Source organism: Poecilia reticulata, chromosome 3 (genome assembly GCF_904066995.2).
Source record: "Poecilia reticulata chromosome 3, P_reticulata-male-v2, whole genome shotgun sequence".
Taxonomy (NCBI): Eukaryota; Metazoa; Chordata; class Actinopteri; order Cyprinodontiformes; family Poeciliidae; genus Poecilia; species Poecilia reticulata.
The window spans coordinates 6,233,231-6,255,099 of NC_088832.1; the positions used below are offsets into that span (position 1 = coordinate 6,233,231).

At 38.3% G+C, this 21,869-nt stretch overlaps 1 protein-coding gene across 3 annotated transcripts in view; it reads right to left on the bottom strand.

Annotated features, from left to right (window-relative positions):
• The window catches only part of phkb (phosphorylase kinase, beta), a 109,667-nt gene that overhangs the window by 79,613 nt on the left and 8,185 nt on the right, over nucleotides 1-21,869 (bottom strand). For all 3 annotated transcript variants that reach the window (XM_008404873.3, XM_008404871.2, XM_008404872.2), the window contains 4 exons: nucleotides 11,538-11,676; nucleotides 7,199-7,298; nucleotides 3,667-3,774; nucleotides 2,905-2,985 (listed from right to left, as the gene is read on the bottom strand). In XM_008404873.3, coding sequence (XP_008403095.2) covers nucleotides 2,905-2,985; nucleotides 3,667-3,774; nucleotides 7,199-7,298; nucleotides 11,538-11,676 — 428 coding nt within the window. The remainder of the gene's footprint in view (nucleotides 1-2,904; nucleotides 2,986-3,666; nucleotides 3,775-7,198; nucleotides 7,299-11,537; nucleotides 11,677-21,869) is intronic.

Sequence of the window (21,869 nt, forward strand, 5' to 3'; positions counted from 1 at the left end):
AATTTGTTTTGTTTGATATATATGCACCATTTTTTTTATAAGAACTGAAGTTAAGAGTTTATTGATTATGCTGTAAAATGTGCCTGGAAAACACATTAATGATTGCTTTATGACCTAAAAGTGCAAAACTTTCTCCCTGACCCGTCTGCTGTATTAGCCTTTATGATGCAGTTTGTTTACTAATGTTTTCTAACAAAACTCAGCGGCCTTCACAGATTAAAGACATGCTATTTAATAATTAGGTGATTTTTGAATCCCCTAATTCCACTGGATTTATCAAAGGGTACCAGAGGCAGACAGAATGGACATACACATCATATTGTGCGTTATTTTGCATAGGGTCAATCCAAATGAACGAGGATGAACACTTTTACAAAACACCAGATTTGTTAAGTGTAAAAAAAAAATGCAAAAAAGAAAAGATGCAGGGGGTAATGAGTCGCAGCATTTCATGCATCGTGAGACTGAAAATGACATCTGGCAGAAGGTTGATAGTGAATCTCTTCTTCAGGAGACGTGCGCAGCCTTTCTTTGCAATTGCAAGAAAATAAAAAAAGAAAAAATAAAACACTGCAATGCAGCTTCCTTCCAGGCTCGGCCTAGAGGAAGCCCACAGACTTCACAAGCAGTGACAGCTTACAACAAGCTAATAAATACGGCACTAATGTGATTAGTCTGAATGAAATACATTTCAAACAGCTTTCAGTGGGAGCAGCAATCACAAAAGCTCCTGCTCAGTGGATCTGATGTTTGCTATTACGGGGTTTGGGGCGCAGGCCGCTTCGGTTTGAATTATGCAATTTGGTAAGCGCTGTTTAACCAGGCAGAAAAAGCTGCTGCACAGCCACGGCTGCCCTCATAAACATAAAACATTGCATTGTTAATTTGTTTTGTCAATGGTAAGAAATGGAGAAAAACGGGAGGTTACCAAGGTGATACGCGTGTGCGTTTGGGCGTCTAAACAAAGTGCAGGCAGCATGCATTAATTGCTCAGCGGAATAATATTTGACCACATTTCTGCTTTCTTCAGATGAGCTCAATTTAGTAAACAAATGAATTTCTCTACCAGGGGCAAAAATTTCACTGCTCTGTAGCAGTAAGTAAAGCTGTGAATGAGCCGGTTGTTAAGCTAACTGAATTAATGATGTTCTTGTTGCTCCTAGAGGCCACACAATAAAAATAAAAAAATAAAAAAAAGGCACGCTATGGAAACCTAACAAGCAGCTAGGTCTATTTTTGTTTTATTAAGAGCTGAAGATGAAAATAAAAACATGCTGGACAGATAAATCAATGTACAGGGAGAGACAGATTTTAGGTAATAAAGGCACGAATCACTCAAATAAAATGTGAACGGATCATTTCCCAGGAGGACATTTAGACTTCCATACGGAGATCATCTAAATGTTTTTTTCCTGGTGAAGTTAACTATGCATTTCAGAGAGACTATAAAGGCAAGAAACCATGTGAAAGAGAGATATTGCCCCCTCCAATTCTGCTTTCATGTCAGATCTGTGGTATCTGCTGAGAGTTTAGTTCAAATAAGCCCAAATTTGGAGACCTACAGTTCCTATCACATACTTTTAAAGGGGCAGTAATATGTTATCCAGGCACATTGTGCTGTAAGATAACACCATCAAGGAACTATGTTAACTTCAGTTGCTAAAAATAATGCTATATACATATATAAAATATTACATAAAATAAATTTTATTTTGTAATTTTATGCCTTGAAATTGGGCCTCTGTCTCTTTAAAAAACCCTGCTCTTTCTGAAACTTCGCCTTCAGGAAGCCATCACAGCACAGCTCCTCTATTAACCCTTTAACAACGTTTTTAGAGTTTCACTGAGAAGCTGCTCGTATAATGAGCTCAGCAGATCTGCAGTTCCACCAGGTGTTTGCTAATTGCTCTGACTAGTCTGAAGGAGCCAAGTAGGAGAGTCACAGGGAGAGGACTGCTCTGTTTTTCATGAGGGAATAACATTATGACATAAAGCAAAGCCCCCCAAAAAGTCGCTTTTACATAAAACTGTCCCTTTAAAATCTCACTGGGAGGTAATATTTTGACAAAGTACAGATGTAGAAAACATTTTTTTTTTTATATTTAGAAAATTTAGATTTCCAGAGGGAAATTAAAAATAGTTGTAGCTCATATAATAAAAGTTGGAAGTGATTCTTTATATTTAAATGTAGATAAAAATTAAAGCAAGACCCTTTAATGGACCTCTACTATTAGAACAGCACTTGTGTGTCTTGAGATTGGCACAAGTGGCTAAAGACAGTCATGCTGTTTACATTTTTATGCCTTAGTTTTGTTACCCAGTGACTTTTCTTTACAGTTTTAAACTAAAGCTACTTCAGCTGTTTACTTTTCTACGGCTGAGGATACTTGACGTACAATTGCGTTAATTTGCGACAGCTCTCTTTATTTAATTTGCTCGATAAGTGGAATTTAATTTCATACAGTAACTGATAGTCGGTTGCAACCTCTTCATGTGTAATAAATAGCAAACGTTCTAAAACATCTGTGGTGTTTCATCGCTCTGCTATTACAAATGTAGAAATAATTTGATCTGTAATTATCCATTTTACTTGACTGGTGTCTTGTTTCACAATGTGTATATATAACGTTTGAATAGTTTAGATTAGTGTGCAGGGTTTTCTATAGCTTTGTTAGGTTTCCATTTAAGCACATTTTCAAATTCCATTAAAATTCATATATAAATATAAACATGTCTTTTTAAATAAATCAAGCAGAGAAGTTCACTGGATGGAAAACAAACCTAAATGAGAAAATTTATTACAACTGAATATGTAATTACTTAACCACATGCTTATAAAATGTTTGGACCAGCTTCTAATTGCTTTGTTTTTTTTTTTTTTGTGCTTTCTGGTGTCTCGTTTACCTCGTCGGTGTTGTAAATGATCTGGAGACCGGAGCAGATCATCTCCACCAGGTACAGCAGGAACAGAGAAACCGCATCGATCTACAGCGACGACAGAAAAGGTTGGGAGTGAAGTACCATTAGAGAAATTACTGTCATTTGCTGCGTGCTATTCTCAAATCTGACAGTTCAGCCAAAAACCATTGCATACTGCAAAAAAAAAAAAAAGAAAGATTTTATGTTAGCTAGAAGAAGTAACACAGAGACATCATCAATAATAAAGTGAAAGAAAAGAAACAACAGCAAAGGACTTAATGTGAAGAGCAAATCCTTCACTTCTATATGCTCTTGTTGATTTTTCAGCGTCTTTGTCGCAGCGTGGCAACTTTGCAGCCTTATTTTGATTTTTCAATTTCTGGCTCTCTCGCCTGAATTGGACTCGCTTCACTGGAAGTACAGGCTCCATCCAAACGCAGCGCTCCAAATTGACCTCTTTCAATACCATTGACAGAAGAATAAACTGTCTGAGCACCAGTTTAAAGCACATTCGCCTCTCATGGAGAGAGAGAGAGAGAGAAAGGCTGCACAACTAATACTTTATAATGTGTCATTTATTTGCTAATTTATTCACGCCGTTTCATCTTTAACAAGGTTTACCCATCCTAACTTCTGATCTGAAAGTGAACTTTTTCCGCTCCCCATCGTCATTAATCTGAATATTTAGAATGTAGCAAAAATAAGATAAGCTGGCTCATTTCTGCAGTTGGCTGTTCGCCGACTCACCTGTAGGTGGTGATAGTCGCCGTAGGTGTAAACCTCGTCGCCGGTGTCCACGTTGAAGACGGAGTGGAGACACTTGGAGGGGCTGGGGTCATTTTTAAACTCCTCCACCTGACAGAGAGATGAACACAGGTGGAGATGGGTGAGATAAGACGGGCAAGTGAGGGTAAAGATGGTGCAGAGGAAGATAAAGGCGCAGATTTCTTTCGTTGCTTTCGATTTCAACACGGTAACAACTTTCAAAAGGTGAGGAAGAAACCGTAAACGGGAAGATAGATAAGGTAAATATATGGTGCCCTACAAAAGCGTTCTCGATCCTTTTCTCATTCTCAAACTTTCCTCATTTCTTCACATTACAACCACAAAATGTGGTGGATGTTATGTCACAGACGGACAACAAGTAAAAAGTGGAAATAAATTGCTAGTTTTCAATTTATTTTATTACAGTAGTCATCAAGAGGTGTTGTGTTCACCTAATTTTTAATCTCCTAACTGAAATCAACAGCAATCAACTGCTTTTAGAAGAAATTAAATTATTTTTTTTTTACGGATTTTTGGTTCAAGTGGCTTTTATTTGATTGTAAGTTGACAGGAAGGTGGGTTGTGATAGAATAGGAAGATGTGTGGCAAAGGTCATCGGGTCGGGATTTGACCCAATGATCGTGTTGAGTACCGACTCCTTCGTACCCGGGTCACACACTTTACCCCATAAACATATTTTACATTCCTGTGATTTAATGTCAGTAAAAATCCATATTTTCCTGTAATTAGAGAACTTTAGTGAACAAAGACCAACATGAAGACAAAGGAGCAGCGATGAAAGCAGGTTTAGATTATAAAACTAAATGAAATGTTTTGAATATGTCACACAGCTCTGCTCAGTCATCTGAAAATGGAAAGAGTACGGAACGACTGCAAACCTAAACTGCAAACTTTGAAGGAACCATGGTAACTGTGGAGCATCAAAAAGGTTACATATGTATGAAAACCAACACTAGATATCACCCTGAACACACCGTTCCCAAAGCGACGCCTGGTGGTAGCAGAATCATGTTCTGGGAGGGTGATCGGAGACATAACCAGAAAAAGAGACTGGGCTAAGAAAAAATAGAGTAAAATGTCGCTCTGTATGCATACAAAGCTTGTAGACAAATAAACAGAAGACATCCTTTTGGCTGCAGCAAAAGGTGGTTTCACAAAGTGCTGACTCAGGGGGACTGAACACAAATGCACACCGTTCAGAGTACTTTGTGTTGAAATCTCATTGGGATACATTACAGCTAGTGATTCTGATGTGATCAAATGTAAAATGAATACTTCTGCAAAGCACAGTGCGGTCCTGGAACCTGTCACCGTTCGTTGCCGGCGCTTTAAGTCCTGAATCACATCCGGCGTTGCAGCAGAAGCGGCTCTAACTGTGCCAGTGACACATATTGAACATAATCTTTTATTTCAGAGTCAACATGCTCGTCCCATGAGGAGCGACCGTAAACGGCTGCTGTGTGGGGCAGACTGCATCCTGCTCTGTGGCAGATAAGGGTCACATTCAGGTCACCCAATCTGTGACATGGCTTGCAATAAGCCCTCCACGATTTCTTGGCTACATTGTTTTGTTCGGTGGTTTGTTGGTGGCTTTGTGTGTGTTTGCTGCATCAACTCAGCTCCATGCTAAATCACAGCTGTGCTGCCAGTCCTGTCATGCAGTTATAAATAATTGGCCTTTTGTCCCATTTTTCCCTCATTTGTTTCCCTTTTCTCCCTCCTTTCTCTCTCTCTTTCTCTCTGCCATCTCAGTCCTGAAGCCTTCCTGCCTTTCTCCTTGATTATTTTTCTCTCCTCAAGTCTTCCTTTTCAGCTTTCTATCATGCACCCTACTGTTTTCATTCATCATCCTTTTGCTCTTTGTATCTTTATCTTTTCTTTTGCAGACATCCCATCTTTTGTTTGGAGCTCTACCATTTCCCATCCTATTCTGCCTCCGTGTTGCTACGTAGTTGGGTCACAGTCGAGACCCTCTGTCCTACTTTTCCTGGAACTGCTCCACTTCTTGCCACCCCACAGAAAAACGGATATAAACATAAGTGTGCATAGAGTCCAATGAGTTCTGCTGCACATATTTCCATAAAAGATGCTTTTTTCTTTCTTTAGTGGACCACCTGAATCTCACTCCAATGAAGCCAAAATGTCAACTAGCTCCACTCTTGAAAAGTTTGTTATAATTGCTAAAAAGCACAATCAAAAGTTGAGTTCAGTCCCCAGGGATTCTTTCTAATACCCCACTGTAATGGGAATGATCTGAAACAAGTGATGTTAATGGGATTTAAAGGTACAGTAGCACAGCTTGTAGCCCTGTTGCCTGGCAGCCAGAAAGTTCCGGCATCAAATCCTGGGTCTGGGGTCTTTCTGCATGGAGTCTGCATGCTCCCCCTGGGTTCTCTCCGGATTCTCTCCAGGTACTCCAGGTTCTTGCCATACTCTAAAAACATGACTGTTGGGTAACTTGGTTTGCCAGATTTGCCATTAGGTGTGAGTGTGTGTGTATGGTTGTAATGTAGAGATGAACCGACATAAAAATTTGAGCCAATATTGACAGCTGATAGCAGATATTTACCAATGATATGTAAATATTTTACAACCCTACTTTGACATTTTGAAAATAATGACCCCACTGCTAACCCAGTTTGACTCGGACCAATTCAGATATGCTAAATAATGACTAATATCGGCCAATGGTGATGTTGGTGCCAATATATCCCTAATTATATGTCTAGTGTATTATTTGTGTTGCCCTGGCAACCTGTCTAGAGTGTATCCAGTTTATCCATTTTATTTTGGTAATCCGAGTATACAACAGTGTGATTGCAAAGAAAAAGACATGAACCGCCCTAAAGACGGTCCTTTATGCAGACATCGGAGCCTGGTCGCGGTGTTATTTTGCCCAGCAGATGGACTGTGTCACATCTTCAATAAAACCTCCATGTAGTTCTTAAGTGCTGGAGACGGGGCCATGACGAACGCTGCTTTGTGTAATTAACTGTGTAAACGCAGCTTTGTAATTAAGACACAGGAAAGCTCTTCTCTGAATTAGGTCGTGAAGGTCGAGACGAGATGAAGCAGAGCGGCTTTCTCAGAGTACACACAAACACAAGTGTACGCAGCAACAGAACACACGCTCTGAAAAGACGCTGCTCATGAAGACCAACAACAACATCCAGAAGATCCACTTGGCCCTAGTTTGGCTGCGTAAGGCATAGCGCGCTCATTAGGTTTTCTGCAGACGTGGTATGAAATTTTCCCATTCGGAGCAAAAGTCCGAGGTAATTAAAGGATAGTGTGTTATTAAGCCCTGAGGACTGAAGCATCCATCCACTTCCTGTTGTCATTTGCAGAAATATGAACAAAGGGAGCAAGATGCCTCCGCTGCTTTAAAGAGGCGCTCTGCGTGGAAACGCACTTCTGATTGGAAACTGTGCATAACTGCAGGCTTTCCTGATGAAAATATGCAACTTAAGAGGAGATGCTGGAACAAACTCACCTTATCTGCCTGCCTCATGTAGCAATAGAGGATTCCTCTCATGCACTTGATGGCAGAATGCTCCAACTCATGCGTGCGGCCCAGATCATCATCGATGCGCCTGCACAGTGAGTCACATGTCATTCACAGGACATGAATGAAACAAGGGAACTGCTGGTCTCTCTAACAGAACAAGAATTATTACATTCTCACAAAAACAAACCTGAGAGCGGCTTAATTAGCATGTATCAGTAGAACTTCAGAAGTCAAATTGTTAATTATAGCATCTGACCACATTCTACTGACAGCAAAGCAATAGATACAAGACACCTGGCAACATTCCTGCTCATCTCTTGAGTATTTAAAAACTTTTCAGGCTGTGGGAGAAGAGGGCCAAGGCCTGTCACGATAAATTGTCACAGAAGTTATTGCGATAAATGAAAATATCATTGTTCTGAGATCATTTTACCATAACACTGCCTACACCGTGTCATCATCTGAGCTTCAGATGATGAAGATAGTCGTACATCTCTCGTCATCATCACAGTTGTTTTTGTTGGACAATGGATTGTTTCAGAAATGTGAAGACATTTTGTGAGTGTGGAATTCTGTTAATGGTGGAATAAAATGCTTCACTTTATTTATACCTCATTTTTCAACATGCCTACATTTGTTATTAGATTGTAAACAAGTCCCCCATTTCAGAAAGGGAAGGATTGTTTGTGTAATTATCAATGTGTTGTCATTCCTTTGAATAAATGAGACATTTTGCATCCAGGTGATATTTTAGACACTTGGATGTTACAGATGACTGACCGGTGTTTGAATGTGGCCTCCTCTGACCAGACGTACATTTCCCCATGTTGGTTTTGCTGGCAATGGGGCCATAAGGCTACCCAGCACTTTAAATGGAAAAAAAATAGAATGCAAATATGAAGCTGAAAAATGGCTAAAAATTAGCTGTAGATCCATCTATTGGTTTATAGACTAGTAGTATCTTGGACAGAAATTATCAAGAAAGACGACAGTTCTCAATCAAATTCACATTAGTCAAATATAAAATATAACTGAGCCACTTTTTAACGTCAAGCCTCATAGCGTTGATATTAACATGAAAAATAACATCGAAAAAACATATAAATGTAAAAACCCTTCAAGACATAAAAAGCTATTTATTCCTTTCACCCTTAGGATTTCAACCAACTTCTTACTATTACAGTACAAAAATACAATTTTTTGTGTAGGCATGGTCTGAACAAAACCATGGTACTGTAGCAACGTTATTTTAGCTTTTGTCATTTGGGAAAAAACATAAAATCCTTAATGTTTTTTTTTTCTTTTAGACTTTTCCCTTTCATGTTCTAGTGTGTTTTTACCCGAGTTAAGGTGTTGCTTTATCCTGTTCATCTCCCTGTACTAATTATTGCTCAATAGGTCTTGCCATATATTTTATTCCTTTGTATTCATTTCGTGGTTTATTCCTGCATTTTTTTTCTTTGTGCATTTGTGTTTAGTTTCTCTTCATCTTCCCCATGTGTTTCACCGGACTTGCCACTCATCTAATAAGCTCTTGATTTGTTGCAGTTCAGCGCTGAATTCTCTGTATTAACACCCTGATTGACAGCTAGTTCCATGCGCTGTTTGCTCTTTTTTAAATAAAAATTCACTAATGCCTCTCACCAATCGCTGTTTCACCACTAAACCAGGCAGATTGCTGCAGTCCCTCAGTGGGGGAGCAGAGCGCCATGGCTACAGGTCGGGACAGTGTGCGCATACTGATGGAAAAAAACGCGGACTGACGTAACACCTGGGATTCGAGGTCAAAGTTCAGGTATTACTTCAACTTCTGAGATGCTAAGCAGCTCCTCCCGGTTGTATCAAAAGAAACTCCTGGCAGCCAAAACGCATCATAGCAAATGTCCAAAAGTAAAAGAAGTAAGACTAAAAATATTATTCCAGATGCACAGCATCTAAAACCAGAGGGAATGATTGCCCAAAAAAACAAAAAAACAGCATTTTATCCAGAAACAAAAGTCTACAAAGAACAAGCATAACAGAGCTACTCCAACATGATGTCAGCATGAGTAGCACAATTATAGATCAATATTTGGTGATGGAATAAATAGAAACAAGACACTCTTGGCAAGATTTCTGCTTATCTCTTGAGTATCTAAAAACTTTTTCATGCTATGGGAAAAGAGGGAACAGGCCTGTTACGATAAGTTGTCAGAAGTTATTGCGATAAATGCTAATATCGTTGTTCTGAGACCATTTTCAAGTAACTTAACAGAAATGGAATAACAATGCAAGAACACATTCTCAAAGATAAAAAAACTTTCTTCTCTAACGAACATTAAACACTAGAACAAAAATAGTTTATTTACTTTTTGAAGACTTTTGTCATCCAGACTTTGGTGGTAAAATATACAGACATGAGGAAAAACGACCATGTAAATGGAAATTATCAATTTATTATAAAATTAATCAATTCATTGCTTATTGCAACAGACTGAAGAGGAAATATGCAAAGTAGAGACGTCTGTCCATCCTGTTGGACAAATACACTGAACCTTTACTCAGCACTTACCATTTTATGATTACTTGGGAAATTAAGAGAGTTTCGACGGTAACATAACTACAACAACTACCCCAGCAGTACATATATAAAACATTAGCATAAAGGTCAAAGGAAGAGCTGAAATTATGTGCACTTAGATCAGGGGTTGTAGTAATTCCAGCCACTCATCAGATCCCTGAGTGTCTCACACTCACTCAGACACACATGCGGCAGCCGACTCTGAAGTAAGTAATGGCACAAGCCAAGCCTGTCAGATGAGAATCATCTTAATTAAATCCCACTGACAATTCTAATAGGAGGCAGCCATGACTGATGGCTGGGATGTGCCGCTGGTCACATCACTGGAGAACACTCTATTTTTACCCCTCTCTCTCACTCCGTCTTCCCCCACAATCTAATTTCCTCGCTCGCTTTTCCTTCCCATCCCTTGTTTTCCTGGCTACGCCTCTTATCTCCTCACACACTCTTTCTGCTGACCTTACCTCTCAGCTGTTCCCTCAGTTACCTTACCCCTCAGTTGTTCCTCAACTGCAAACCATTTTAGTCCCAGCATCATCATATCTGCCTTTCTCCATAGTTTTCTGTCTTTTTTTCATTCACACTTCAGGGAAATGCCCTTTTCTCAAGACACTAATCAGTGAGGAATTAATCAAATAAGGGAAGCTGATAGAGAGAGGATTTTTTAGCACTTGAGTGCGATGCTAACGTAGCACTCGTTTTAAAATCTGAAGACTTATTAGCCATTTATTTCTCTCTCTCTTTTTAACATATTGTGTTTTGTAAACAGCCCTGAATCATTTTATGCTTCAACCATAAATTTCAACTTTTGTTTTATAACCTGACATGGATTTTAAGCTTTGTCACAATTTTTATTTATTTTTTTGCTGTTTGCTCTATAATATTCTCTAAGAAACCTCCAGGACCTCAAAAGAACAGCTGGACTCACAGCTAAGTCCTAAATTATTCATCCTCCTGGCAGATTTAGTCTTAAAGTAATCTTTACATTTTCCAACATGACTCAGAGGTTTTATGAACGTTTCGGTTTGGACTGACCTGAATCTGATTGTGAAGTTAAAAAATAAAGGCGATGGCAGAGATTTCTTCCTGCCTACAGCTTTCATAATCAACAATAACTCTGAAGAATTTTGAATTAATATACAAGTTACAATGTATAATTTCCCTTTGGGATCAATAAAAAATTTATCCCAATTCAAGTATTTTGAATAACAAAAAAATCTCAATAAGCTAAAATGTCGATCATGTTTAGTGTTTAAAGTTCAAAGGGTATGATTATCTTTGTAAAGTATTGTATGTTAAGTTTTTATTCAGGGACTGACATGTTGAGGAGATTACACTCAGTTTCATTACTTCATGAAGGTTTTGGTTCAATTAAACACAAAATAAAACCATAAACTATTGCAGTCAAGAGAGGCTTTGCTCAAAAAACAGCAGCCAGGAAAATGAGACACACAATCACCTGTGTGTGAGTGCGTGTGTAGGGGTGTGTATGCGTGTGTGTGTGTGGTGACAGATATTCCACAATTACACGCGGTCCAGCTCTCTGCCAAGTAATCATGCAGTATTACCATAATTACGAAGCACCTCATTAATTAGCTAAATTAGTCATGAAAACAGCCCCAAAAATAAGCACAAGATTTCAAATATATCATCAGCCATAAACAGTGACAAAAACAGGAGGCTTTTCAAATCATAAAACAGCCTCATCATTTAAATAAAGATTCAAATGATGAAACATAGCCCGTGTTGGAGAGGTTGACTAACCGGTATGCCATGGCCAGGGCCCAGGCACAAGCAGCGCAGTACAGAGAGTCCCGGACCTTTGCCTCCTTTATGTCGGAGAATGTCTTCACGGGGAAGAGCCCGGTAGTGGGGCTCTGGTAGTTCAGGATGGTCGTTTTGACTGGATAAAGACAGGAGAGAGAAAGAGAGGAGCAAAATGGTTCTTAGTAAAACTCCAATGATGGATGCAGCCTCAGGCGCCCGTCTACTCATGTCTTACATTGTTTGTCTTTTTTGTTGTTGTTGTTCTTTGGGTAGGCTGTGCTGAAATTACCTTTCAGTACAGCCCACCTTTGTGCAATTACAATAAAGGCTGATTTTAATTATTCCAATTCTGAAAACTGAAAATCAACCAGTTTAATGTGAAGTTGTAGTTGATTTCAAGTGGGAAAGAAAACACAAAAAACTGTGATGCTAAAAACAATGTATGCATACAAGGAGAAGTAACAGAGATATGGGACAGATTGAAGTTCTTAATCCATAAGATAAAATCTGTAAACATCTCGTTTCATTCTACAGTTCTCTGGTTTGAGAAGAAGAAAAAAAAAGTCTTCAGATGCAGATCAAATTCTAACGGCCTTTTAGTTTCTGAGGGAGTCAATAATGCAATTTAAATAAAAAAGTCTATGTCTATAACCCTCACATTTTGCACAAAAGAAAAATGCTTTTGAATAATAAAAACAAATGAGAGTAGCAAAAGGGCTGTGATAAACGAGAAATACTTGGACACAACATGTCTAACTATGCTCCTTGTAAAAAGGACAAACCTCCAAAAGAGACTGCAGACTAAATATCAGCAGGCTTTTCAGGTTTAAACCGTTTTAATCCATTTCATTTCTGTTTTGTTTCTTTTGGACTGAAAAAAGTGATGAAAATAGAGATTTGAACGAGACAGTTAGTTTTTTGGTCCTTTATTCTAAGAACTGTGTTGCCATCCCCCCCTACAATCTAGTTATGATAAACCAGTATTCATTTCTTTCTGTACTACTTGAATGTAAAAGATGAACAGGCTCCTTTAGGAGCATTAGAAGCAGCTTTCACCTTCTTATGAATCTAATTGAATACACTGCATTAAACTCCATTTAATTCCACAATTAGAATAAATAAATGTGCTAATCATTTTTTTCCTTTTTGACTAAAGAAGGTCAAAGCTGACTTTTCACTCAAACTCCAGCTTCTTTCAGTTCTTGCGAGTTTCACAACAGAAGCAACTTAAACTAAAATGCTAAAAGTTGGATTTAGCATCTAATCGTTCCCTTCAGGACATGCGTACTCTTCTCGTTTCATGTTGGAGCTTTTCAGATGTTCAGACTGTGCCGGTTCGCTGGCTCCACGCTGAGAGCACAAAACAAAGCAGTCGTTACACAACCGCTGTTAACAGTTCAGTTTTTGCCTCAATAACTTTGTTTCTTTCTCTCTACTTCTGCATCAACGTCAAACAGGAAATGAAGAAACGAGCCAAGGGAACTTCCTCCTTTTCAGCCCCTCATGTTGACCTTAACCTGGAAAACCTTTGCGGTTTATATTACCAATGTAGAAAAAAAAAAAGAGCCATAAACTTTACATCCACATTGATTTAACAATGAATCTTCCTAAAAGCATCTGAAGTATAAACCTGCCAACTGTAAATACAAATATAAATCTGCCTTGCCCTCCGGTAAATATCTCTTCTGTCTGATTGTGTCTAGATGCGTAGTAGTGACTAAACAGATGGTGAACAAGTATCAGGTATTGCAGGCAGATGGCAAACACTGTAATTATGTCTAAGTTTAGCAGGTGTTAGACTGCGAAAAGCAGACTCGTTTAGATTTACAAAATTGACCATTTCTGGCAACGGGGTTAATCTGTGTAGAAAACAATAACATCCAGGACATGATTACGTCTGCTTTCTGCCTCATTTCGTTTTCGGTGTACCCGTTAAACGTGTCCTCGTGTTCAAAACGTAGCTGCAGGTTTTAGTGGTCCCTTGTCTCTTTTTACAGTGATCAGGAATCTATTTGCTGGATGGCTGCACCCCCAAGTGAAAATTTCTGTATTTTTTTAGCATGTTTAAATGTTTCAGATCAAACAAATTGGATTTTATTTTTTGGGGGGCAAAAATAAACTGTGTCCCAAAAATTTTTTTCATTTATAAAATTGAAAAAGTCAATAAAACCAACTATCACTGTGTGAAAAATAGCAAAAAGAGTCAACCCTAAAGGTAAAACACCCAGTAAATTATTGACTGAAAGCGTTAGAAAATACAGTTTCGACTGGCAAAGACAATTAGAGAAAATCAAAATAAAAAGTTTTAGTGATTGAGTCAAAATTCAGACTTAAATCTGATTAAGATGCTCTGACATGACCTTAAGTATGTTATTTATGCTCAAATTTCCTCCAAACGGGCTAAATTGATAACATTTATCAAAGGAGGATGAGCCAAATTAATGCAACAGCTGATTGTGGTTATTGCTAACAGCTAAGGATGGCACAACCTTTCTTCTTCATAAATAAGAGTTTCTTGCTGCAAGGCAACAAACTGAACTTCTACATTGTTAAGAATAAAAATCTAGAAGGTGATGTATGCATTTGTATTCAGCTTCCCAGAACAAGGTGAAATTTCATATCCTTAATAAAATACATTTATTTTTATGGTTTTAATGTGACAAAATGTGAATAAACGCTAACTATGTACAAGTACTCTCAGCAAGGCAGTAACATGTACGCTGGATCTGAGCTAAACGGCCTGTTGGAATTTATTTTAATCCCCACAGTTCCACCTTAAGCTAGTAAAAAATCCCAGCATCAACAAATCATTCTAGTGAGACCCGAGAGAGAGAAAAGCTCAATGGCAGATAATGACCAGAGTCATCTCTCTGGGAAGAAAACGATGGGTCTAAAACATTGAGCTGGGGCTTTAATAGGAAAATCCAGCAGCAGAAGAAGACAGAGCAGAAATAAGATATAAAAAAAAACGTTGACGAGGACAGGACAGAGTTTTAAAGCATAAACACATCATAATCCTCTATCGTCACACAGTGACACAGAGAGACATGTCAGGCAGAGGTCTTCTCAATGATAACTAATGTGTTCAGAGAGACGGCTTCATTTTTCCTCCTAACATTATTCCGCTGCTAATGAAAGGCCCATCCACTATGGATCGCACTTTGATTCAGGACGAACAAGAGAGGAAGAAAAAAAAAAGAATCAAGAGTGACTGCGAAAGAGACAGAGGAGGACAGACATTATGATGAAGATCTTGATGTGTGAGCACATCAAGTGGAGGCAGTAAGGATGTACGAGTGTGTGTGAGAATAAACAGTGGAAGTAGTGTGTACTAGATGAAAATGAAGGACTGGAGCAGTGTGTGGGTGAAGTGGTGAAGTGGGGGTGGCTGTCGCATTGGCAGAGATAAAGTGATTAATGGGATGAATTAGATGGATTAATAATAAACCTCTCAAAAAGTCCACCTCCTGGTAAAGTACTAATGAAGTACCTGGAACACACAAACATACAGATCTGTGCTGCAGCCAGCTGGTGAAGGCTAGTCTCCCGCTCTTATGTGAGTACTACAATTAAAAACGTTCAAAATACACAGAAAAAGTTTTAAAAATAAAACTAAATTAAGTCTGTAATGCTCCTTTTATTTAATATTTGTAAAATTAGGTTTAATTCTATTTTTTTATGTGATAAAATATTGCTGCAGCTCATACCATCAAAATGTCTCCAAAGAGATGGAGATGCTGTGGGCAGGAAGGCTCTCCAGTAGCAGTCAGTCTTACAACAAAACCGTATAGAGGCCTCTGACTGAAGACACTGTTGCTATATGACAGGATTACGACTCATGATATGCTAACAACTGAATTTAGCAGAAACATGTCCTGGCTGACACACATTGTTAGCAAGCAGTGCTAACCCACCTCATTTGCTTTTGCTTCTTTGAATTTCTATCATTATGTTTGGAAAGCAGGAAGACGTTGAGTAAGAGATCATTGAGTATTATTTGAGCTTTTGAGATTCTAATCGGCTGCATCAAAGTAAAAAAACAAAAACCCATAATACTCTGTTGCCATGATTACACATCATGGGAAGTGGTCAAAAGTAAAAAAAAAAAAAAGTAGAACAAAAATTCTCCCGGGTGCACAGCTTCTAAAACAAGAGGAAATAATTGTCCAAATGTGAAACGTCTCAATCTAAAAATGATGAACAGACATTTAGAAAAAGAATGAATCATAACTGGCTTTACAGAGTTACTCTACATGCTGCCACCGTGAGCAAGCTATTAACAAGAATATATAATCAATATATCTGCACAGAGTAAATTATTTTAGGCTCAACGGTGTTAGTCTAGATAAAGTGATTTGCCAAAGATTTCACCCAGTTCTTAAAGAGTTTTTTTTTGTTTTTAATATCTCCATTTTCCATGTAAGGTGAGGGGTGGTTTATTTCTGCAATGCTTTGGAGAGATTTAACAATATATTCTGGATTAAAAAGTAAAATAATCAGCATAAACAGTGAAGTTGAATGTTGTTTAGTCTCGGGGTAGAAGTTTCTCAGCATGCAAATCATCTGTTGTTGGGAGTTTTCTGCGCCGCCATCCATCAAGCTAATGTCCCACTAAATCAGCAGCTAATGTCTCAGGCACACACAGGCTGCTCTTTTACAATGGGCCATTTCACGGCTCCACCAGGCTGAAGAAATGATAATGAGAAAAAAAAACAACAGAAGAAGAAGCAACATGATACCTTTAAAGAGATATCATGAGAGCAAAAGAGAAACACAACCTGCTGTGATCATTTATATTAATGTTGAGGCTGGTAGAGTATTTTCAATTGCTTAAATTGGTGTTTTTTGTCAACATGAATTAAAAGCAAAACAAAATAAAAACCTTTATTAGCCTTCTTTCTGCTATCTGGCGGTGTACAGCAACAGGTAGGGGAGGGGCGAATAGTGTTGGGGGAAAAAAAAGCTGAAAAAAGAAAATCCTGTCTTTTAGCCAACTTTATCTGGCAACTCACAGGAAATAAATTACAGAAATTTGTTGTGGTACTGAGAGCATAACTTTTCAAACTTTATCTAAAATGTACATAAAAAAGTCAAAAATGTTTTCCCTTCTAAAAAATGACCTATTTTTATCTCTTTAATTTATTTTATTGAGATAAAATGCGAATAAAATGAGAAAATAAAACAATTTTGTTCACTTGCATAAATGAAATATTTTTATATGCAGAACATATACTTTACATTGGATTTTTGTTTCTTTTTGGTTTAGATTTAAATTCTGTATTCCACCACCTTTTCCCAGTCAGCCTGCTGGTTTGCTTAATAGAGTAATTAAGGGACAAATTAACCACATGCACTAGGGCAATACAGTCATTCCTGTATTGGGATTTAAAGGCTATTTTCTATTTGTGTGACTAGATTTCCCTACAGCCCACACACTGCAGCATTAATGAAAACATTTACAACTCCAGTGAGTCTGTTAGCACTATTAAGGCTAAGAAGTGTCCAACAAAGTGACTTTTTATCTCTTTAACAAAAGGTGAAGATGACGGGGAGCTTGTGCTCCGTTTTCTCCACACTAGGGTTCTGAGCCAGTGCCCTGTTGTTTTATGGAGACACACTGTCCCTCCAAACCATAAGGCCCCCCTGATCCATGCAAGCAGCTGAGGTGAGATAACCATCTTGTAGGATGAGAAACTAAAATCACATAACATTAGATACCTGGAGTATTCAAGTTTTATGAGAAAAGTAATTTCTAACATACTTTTTAGAACTGTCACTATCTCCTGACAGTATAAAATATAACAGATAATCTGTTCGGCTCAGTCAGAAAAAAACAATCAGAGCCAGGAGGAGGGTCATAACGCTGTCAATCACTCTTGTGTATGCACCCTCTTTCTCTCTGCTATGCTGCAGCCTCTCCCTGACAGCAGAGCCTGTTGTGAATGCTAATGCTAGTTAGCATGGCCAACATTGATGGTGGATAAATGGTTTCCCTGTAACGGTAAGCTGTTTCTCTACATGAGGTTGATTGACAGCTCTGAGTCCCTCCTCCTGTCTCTGATTGGTTGGTTTTGCCCTGGAGCGGTGCATTTACTAGACAGTGTCAGTAGCTCTGGGAAGAGGTATCATTTAAATAAATATGTAAAACGGTGACATAACCCAGCTTTAAGTAAGTTGACATCCATTGCAACATAATGAATATTGTTGAATTAAAAAGTGTTAAAAGTTTGACATTAGACATATTATTAGTATTTATCATAATTTTTTTAATCAAATGGGCTGCACAAATAGCGGTCGCTATTTCTTAAGACAAACTCTTTATTTCAAAAAATCTCAGAGGCAAAGCTCCACATTTTCTTGAAAATAAATCCAGGACAACGGCTGTATGTGACCGAAAGTGAGTAAAATGTTGTGAAAACTGTGAACCTGTGGCTTCTACAACTCTATTCAAATATCATACAAATGAAACCAATAAAGAAAAAGAAAAAAACAAAACTGTTACTCCCATTTTCTAATCAGTGCGAGCCCCACAGCTGCAGCAGCCTACCTTCTGCCACCAGCGTTATCAGGCAGCAGACTGAGTCAGTCGAGTGGAGCCATATTGGCACATAAATGAGAAACCAGAGAAGTAGCAAAGGGAGGGGAAAAAATGAACGATGAACCGTAAGAGATGGAGGGAAAGCTTCCCTTGCTATTCTCTTCTTGATAAGAGAAATATAGTGCTTAATCATAGCAGCAGCAGCTTAATGCCGCTGCTTTTGACTGAGCTGAAGGCAACACGGCACAGCTAACAAAAAAAAAAAAGTATGGAGAAAATCTAACTGGTTTGATTTGTCATTGTCATCCAGCCTTAACCCTCTCCACCTCTTTTTATTGCAGAAACTAAGCGAAAGCAGGTATATTGGCGAAAGGGGCCTGTGCGCTGGCGATAACAATGTTGGCTTTGTTCCCTGCTGGGATTGGACGACGGCTTCCAGCCGCCACCCAACACAACAATTAAACAAGCGCTCGCTGTTTAAGGCGCCGTTCCACAATCTGGCAGAGGCTTTTTTTTTTCTTAAGAATCTATGAGGTTTCAACAAAACCGCTGCTCTAGGCAGTGCTGCGCTCACTGATAGCAACAAATTGGTTTTAACTGAGAGCTACACCTGTTGCTCACTCAGCTCCCTGCATTGTTTTCTCTCATTTTCTAAATGAATGCCAGCTAATGAAAACACGCAAGCCGTGCGCCAACTGACCTTACTGAACGCATAAACCGAGGAAGAAACGTACACCGATGCACGCACACAAACACGTTGCCTGCATCAGAGCTGACCAATGGACTGTGCCATATCTGCAACAGGAGTGTTCATGGGTAAAATTGGTCCATCCAGCCCTGAAGAGACGTTTTCTTCACAGGATACATTGACAATCCGGACGCGGTTCACACGGGGCAAACTTTGCTTCTGCTAAGTTTAAACTGTACAACGACCCAGACAGACGTGACAAGAGCTGGAGGTCACCCACGTCTTACAATAGGTCTAGGAATGAAGTTGAATGAACTTGTCAGTCTTGCCATGTTTGCTAGCATTCTGACAAATACTTAAAATGAAGAGGATTTTTGTGTCACATCTTTTAAGTTCCAATTGAAAGGATTCACCACCTTGGAAGGTTTACCCTCTTTATTCATTTTACATATCAAAAATGTCATGATTAAGAACAACAAATAAACAAAAGACAAAAAATGGCCTTTAAAAAAAAAAAAAAAAAACTTTGCCAAAGTTTTGACAAAATGAGAAATTTATAAAAATATACACCTAGAATAAGTGATTGCATAAATATTCACCTTGGCTGCAGTTACGTTCCCATGTTTTCTTGCATAACGGTTTGAGCTTTGTCAGGTTGATTCTGAACTGTCATCCAGCCACAAATCATCTTTTGTGGGAAAAAAAAGCCAAATTATGTTGATCATGATTGAGTTGTAAAAGCAATCAAAAGGGTATAACACGAGTGCTTTCTATAGGGAACGGCATGCGTCTTGTTTTTGATGGACTCCTGTTTTAAATAGTTGTGTAAACTGGAATCAGTGGTGTTTCAGTGTTCTGCTGAGTCAGGACTGGGTGAGTGAATCATCTTCATAGATCAAGTAATATTAGCTCAGGATTATTATATTTGGGTTGCAGAGAGCTGTTCTACAGTATAATATCCTCCTATACCACTATATCCAGAGCCAGATAGTAGTTTTTATTAACGTATGTGTTTATTTGGGGTATGGATTGTATTTAACTGGCAGCTAAAGCACAACAAAAAGTCTGTTTCACTTATGTTCAATGACAAAAAAGATTTATTTATTTTAGTCTATTTTTTTTTGTCTCCATTACACAGTCAATTTAACTGTATTTACAATTTAACACTCTCATACATCACATTACGCATTCAGTATTCAAAGAAATGCTATTCTCACAAGCCTATTCTGTGATTTTTGCTCTCAGACAGTACCAGATACTTGATTTTCCTCATCACTGCTCTCTTCTGATCTTTCTACCTGATTTGTCAGAGCTAAAATTCTTGTTTGCACCCCACTTCATGCCCTCTGCTCATCTGGGTTCGCAATAATCTCAGCCATCTCTCAACTACTCCACGAGCCCTCTCTACAATCTCCAGGGTCCTGCTCCAATTTTTCTTCAGGATTCATTTCTTCTTTTCACTTGACTAACAATTTATTTGAGGTTGTCAGCCCTGTAAAAAGGATAATATCCAACGGAAAGTTGCCAATGGTTAAACAAATGCATACCGAGGTAGAAAAATAGCGTTGATTTCTACGCTGTGTCGCTCCAAATTCTGCAAATGTGTGCTTTAAAGATTTCCAAGCAAGACTGGTTGAGCTGCACCAGGAGAAATTAGTGCTTCCTTGGGAAACTAATGAAAACTCCCCATTAGCTTGTCACTGTACTGTATCTACAAGGCACAGGCAGAGCTCTTCTTTAAATTAACTCTTTGAAAAATAGTGGTAACGAATGCACTTAGCAAAGAGCAATGGATACAATTCAGGCAATTCAGTACTTAGAGTAAGTTAAAATCAAGTGGAGAAGCAGTATTTTCCTGTCTCTGCTTCTTAGTATGTGTTAGTGGTAATCAGACACATTGATACTGATGGGTGAGATTACAAATACAGTCACATAATTCACTGGTTCTGATTGTGGTTGATCATTCTCGGGGCTAAAGCACATCCAAAAAGGGAAAAGAAATTAGGTGCAGATTATTTGATAATGTATGATTTTGGTTTTAAAAGATCATCTCTATTTATGTATCATCACATGAGTCTGTAACCTTTAAGATTTTTAATAAACTAAAAAAAAAAAAAGCACAGATTGTCTGGATATTGTGGACGATGTTGCCTCAATCTTTTGTAGCATATTGTCATTACAATACAATTCAATATTATGAAGCAGGTTTGTTCAGGAAAGTGATGTGATTTTTATAGATGCTACTTCTGAACCTATTGATATGTATTTATGCTCACAAAGAACAAAGAATGAAAACATAAATAAACAAAGTAGTACAAATAACAATCATGGCAGTCAAAGATAAATCAAAATTACTAGCACTAGAAGAACATTTTTGCAAAAACAACAATAAATGCCCATCCTATCAGGTTGATGGGTTTATTGACTGAAAGTGATAGGAATTTTTGTTTTTGTTTTTATGTATTTAAGAACAAGTAAAATGTGATGTTCCTGTATCACAGATCAGAGCAGAACATGGAAAACTTTTAACTCCCAGTTGACTACTCTATGAATTTAAAACATCTACACAGAAGTCTCATTTTTCTCATACAGTAAAATCCAAAAGTATTTTTCTGCATGTTTTTAAATCCGTAAAGGTAAAAGGAACACAAACAGTTCTTCTCCTTCACAGTTATTCTAGTTTTCTATACATGTACCAGCTGATGAATGACAAAATACAGCCTTAGCTCATCAGATTTGAATCTACGTAGTTATAAATTATTCATGTTGAACACAAGCAGATTGAGAATACAAACATCAACACACAAAGCCAACTAAACCTCCACCAGTAAACGAGTCGAGGTTTCACTGTCAGTCTGAACGTCAAACGTTTCCCCCCATTCAATGCCGACAACTATGAAAAGTCCAGTTTATGGCCACAGTAGTAACACCAGCGCTGGCCCTCAGGGACAACAGGTTCAGTGATACCAGAAACTAATAACCACATGAACCCAAGGGTAACACATGGTCCAACACTGAATACTAAATGGAGCTCTAGCAGAGGGGGTGAAGTGTTGCGCTCAGCCAGTTCCCTCTGCTGCTCTCTGCATCTGCTTCCATTGAT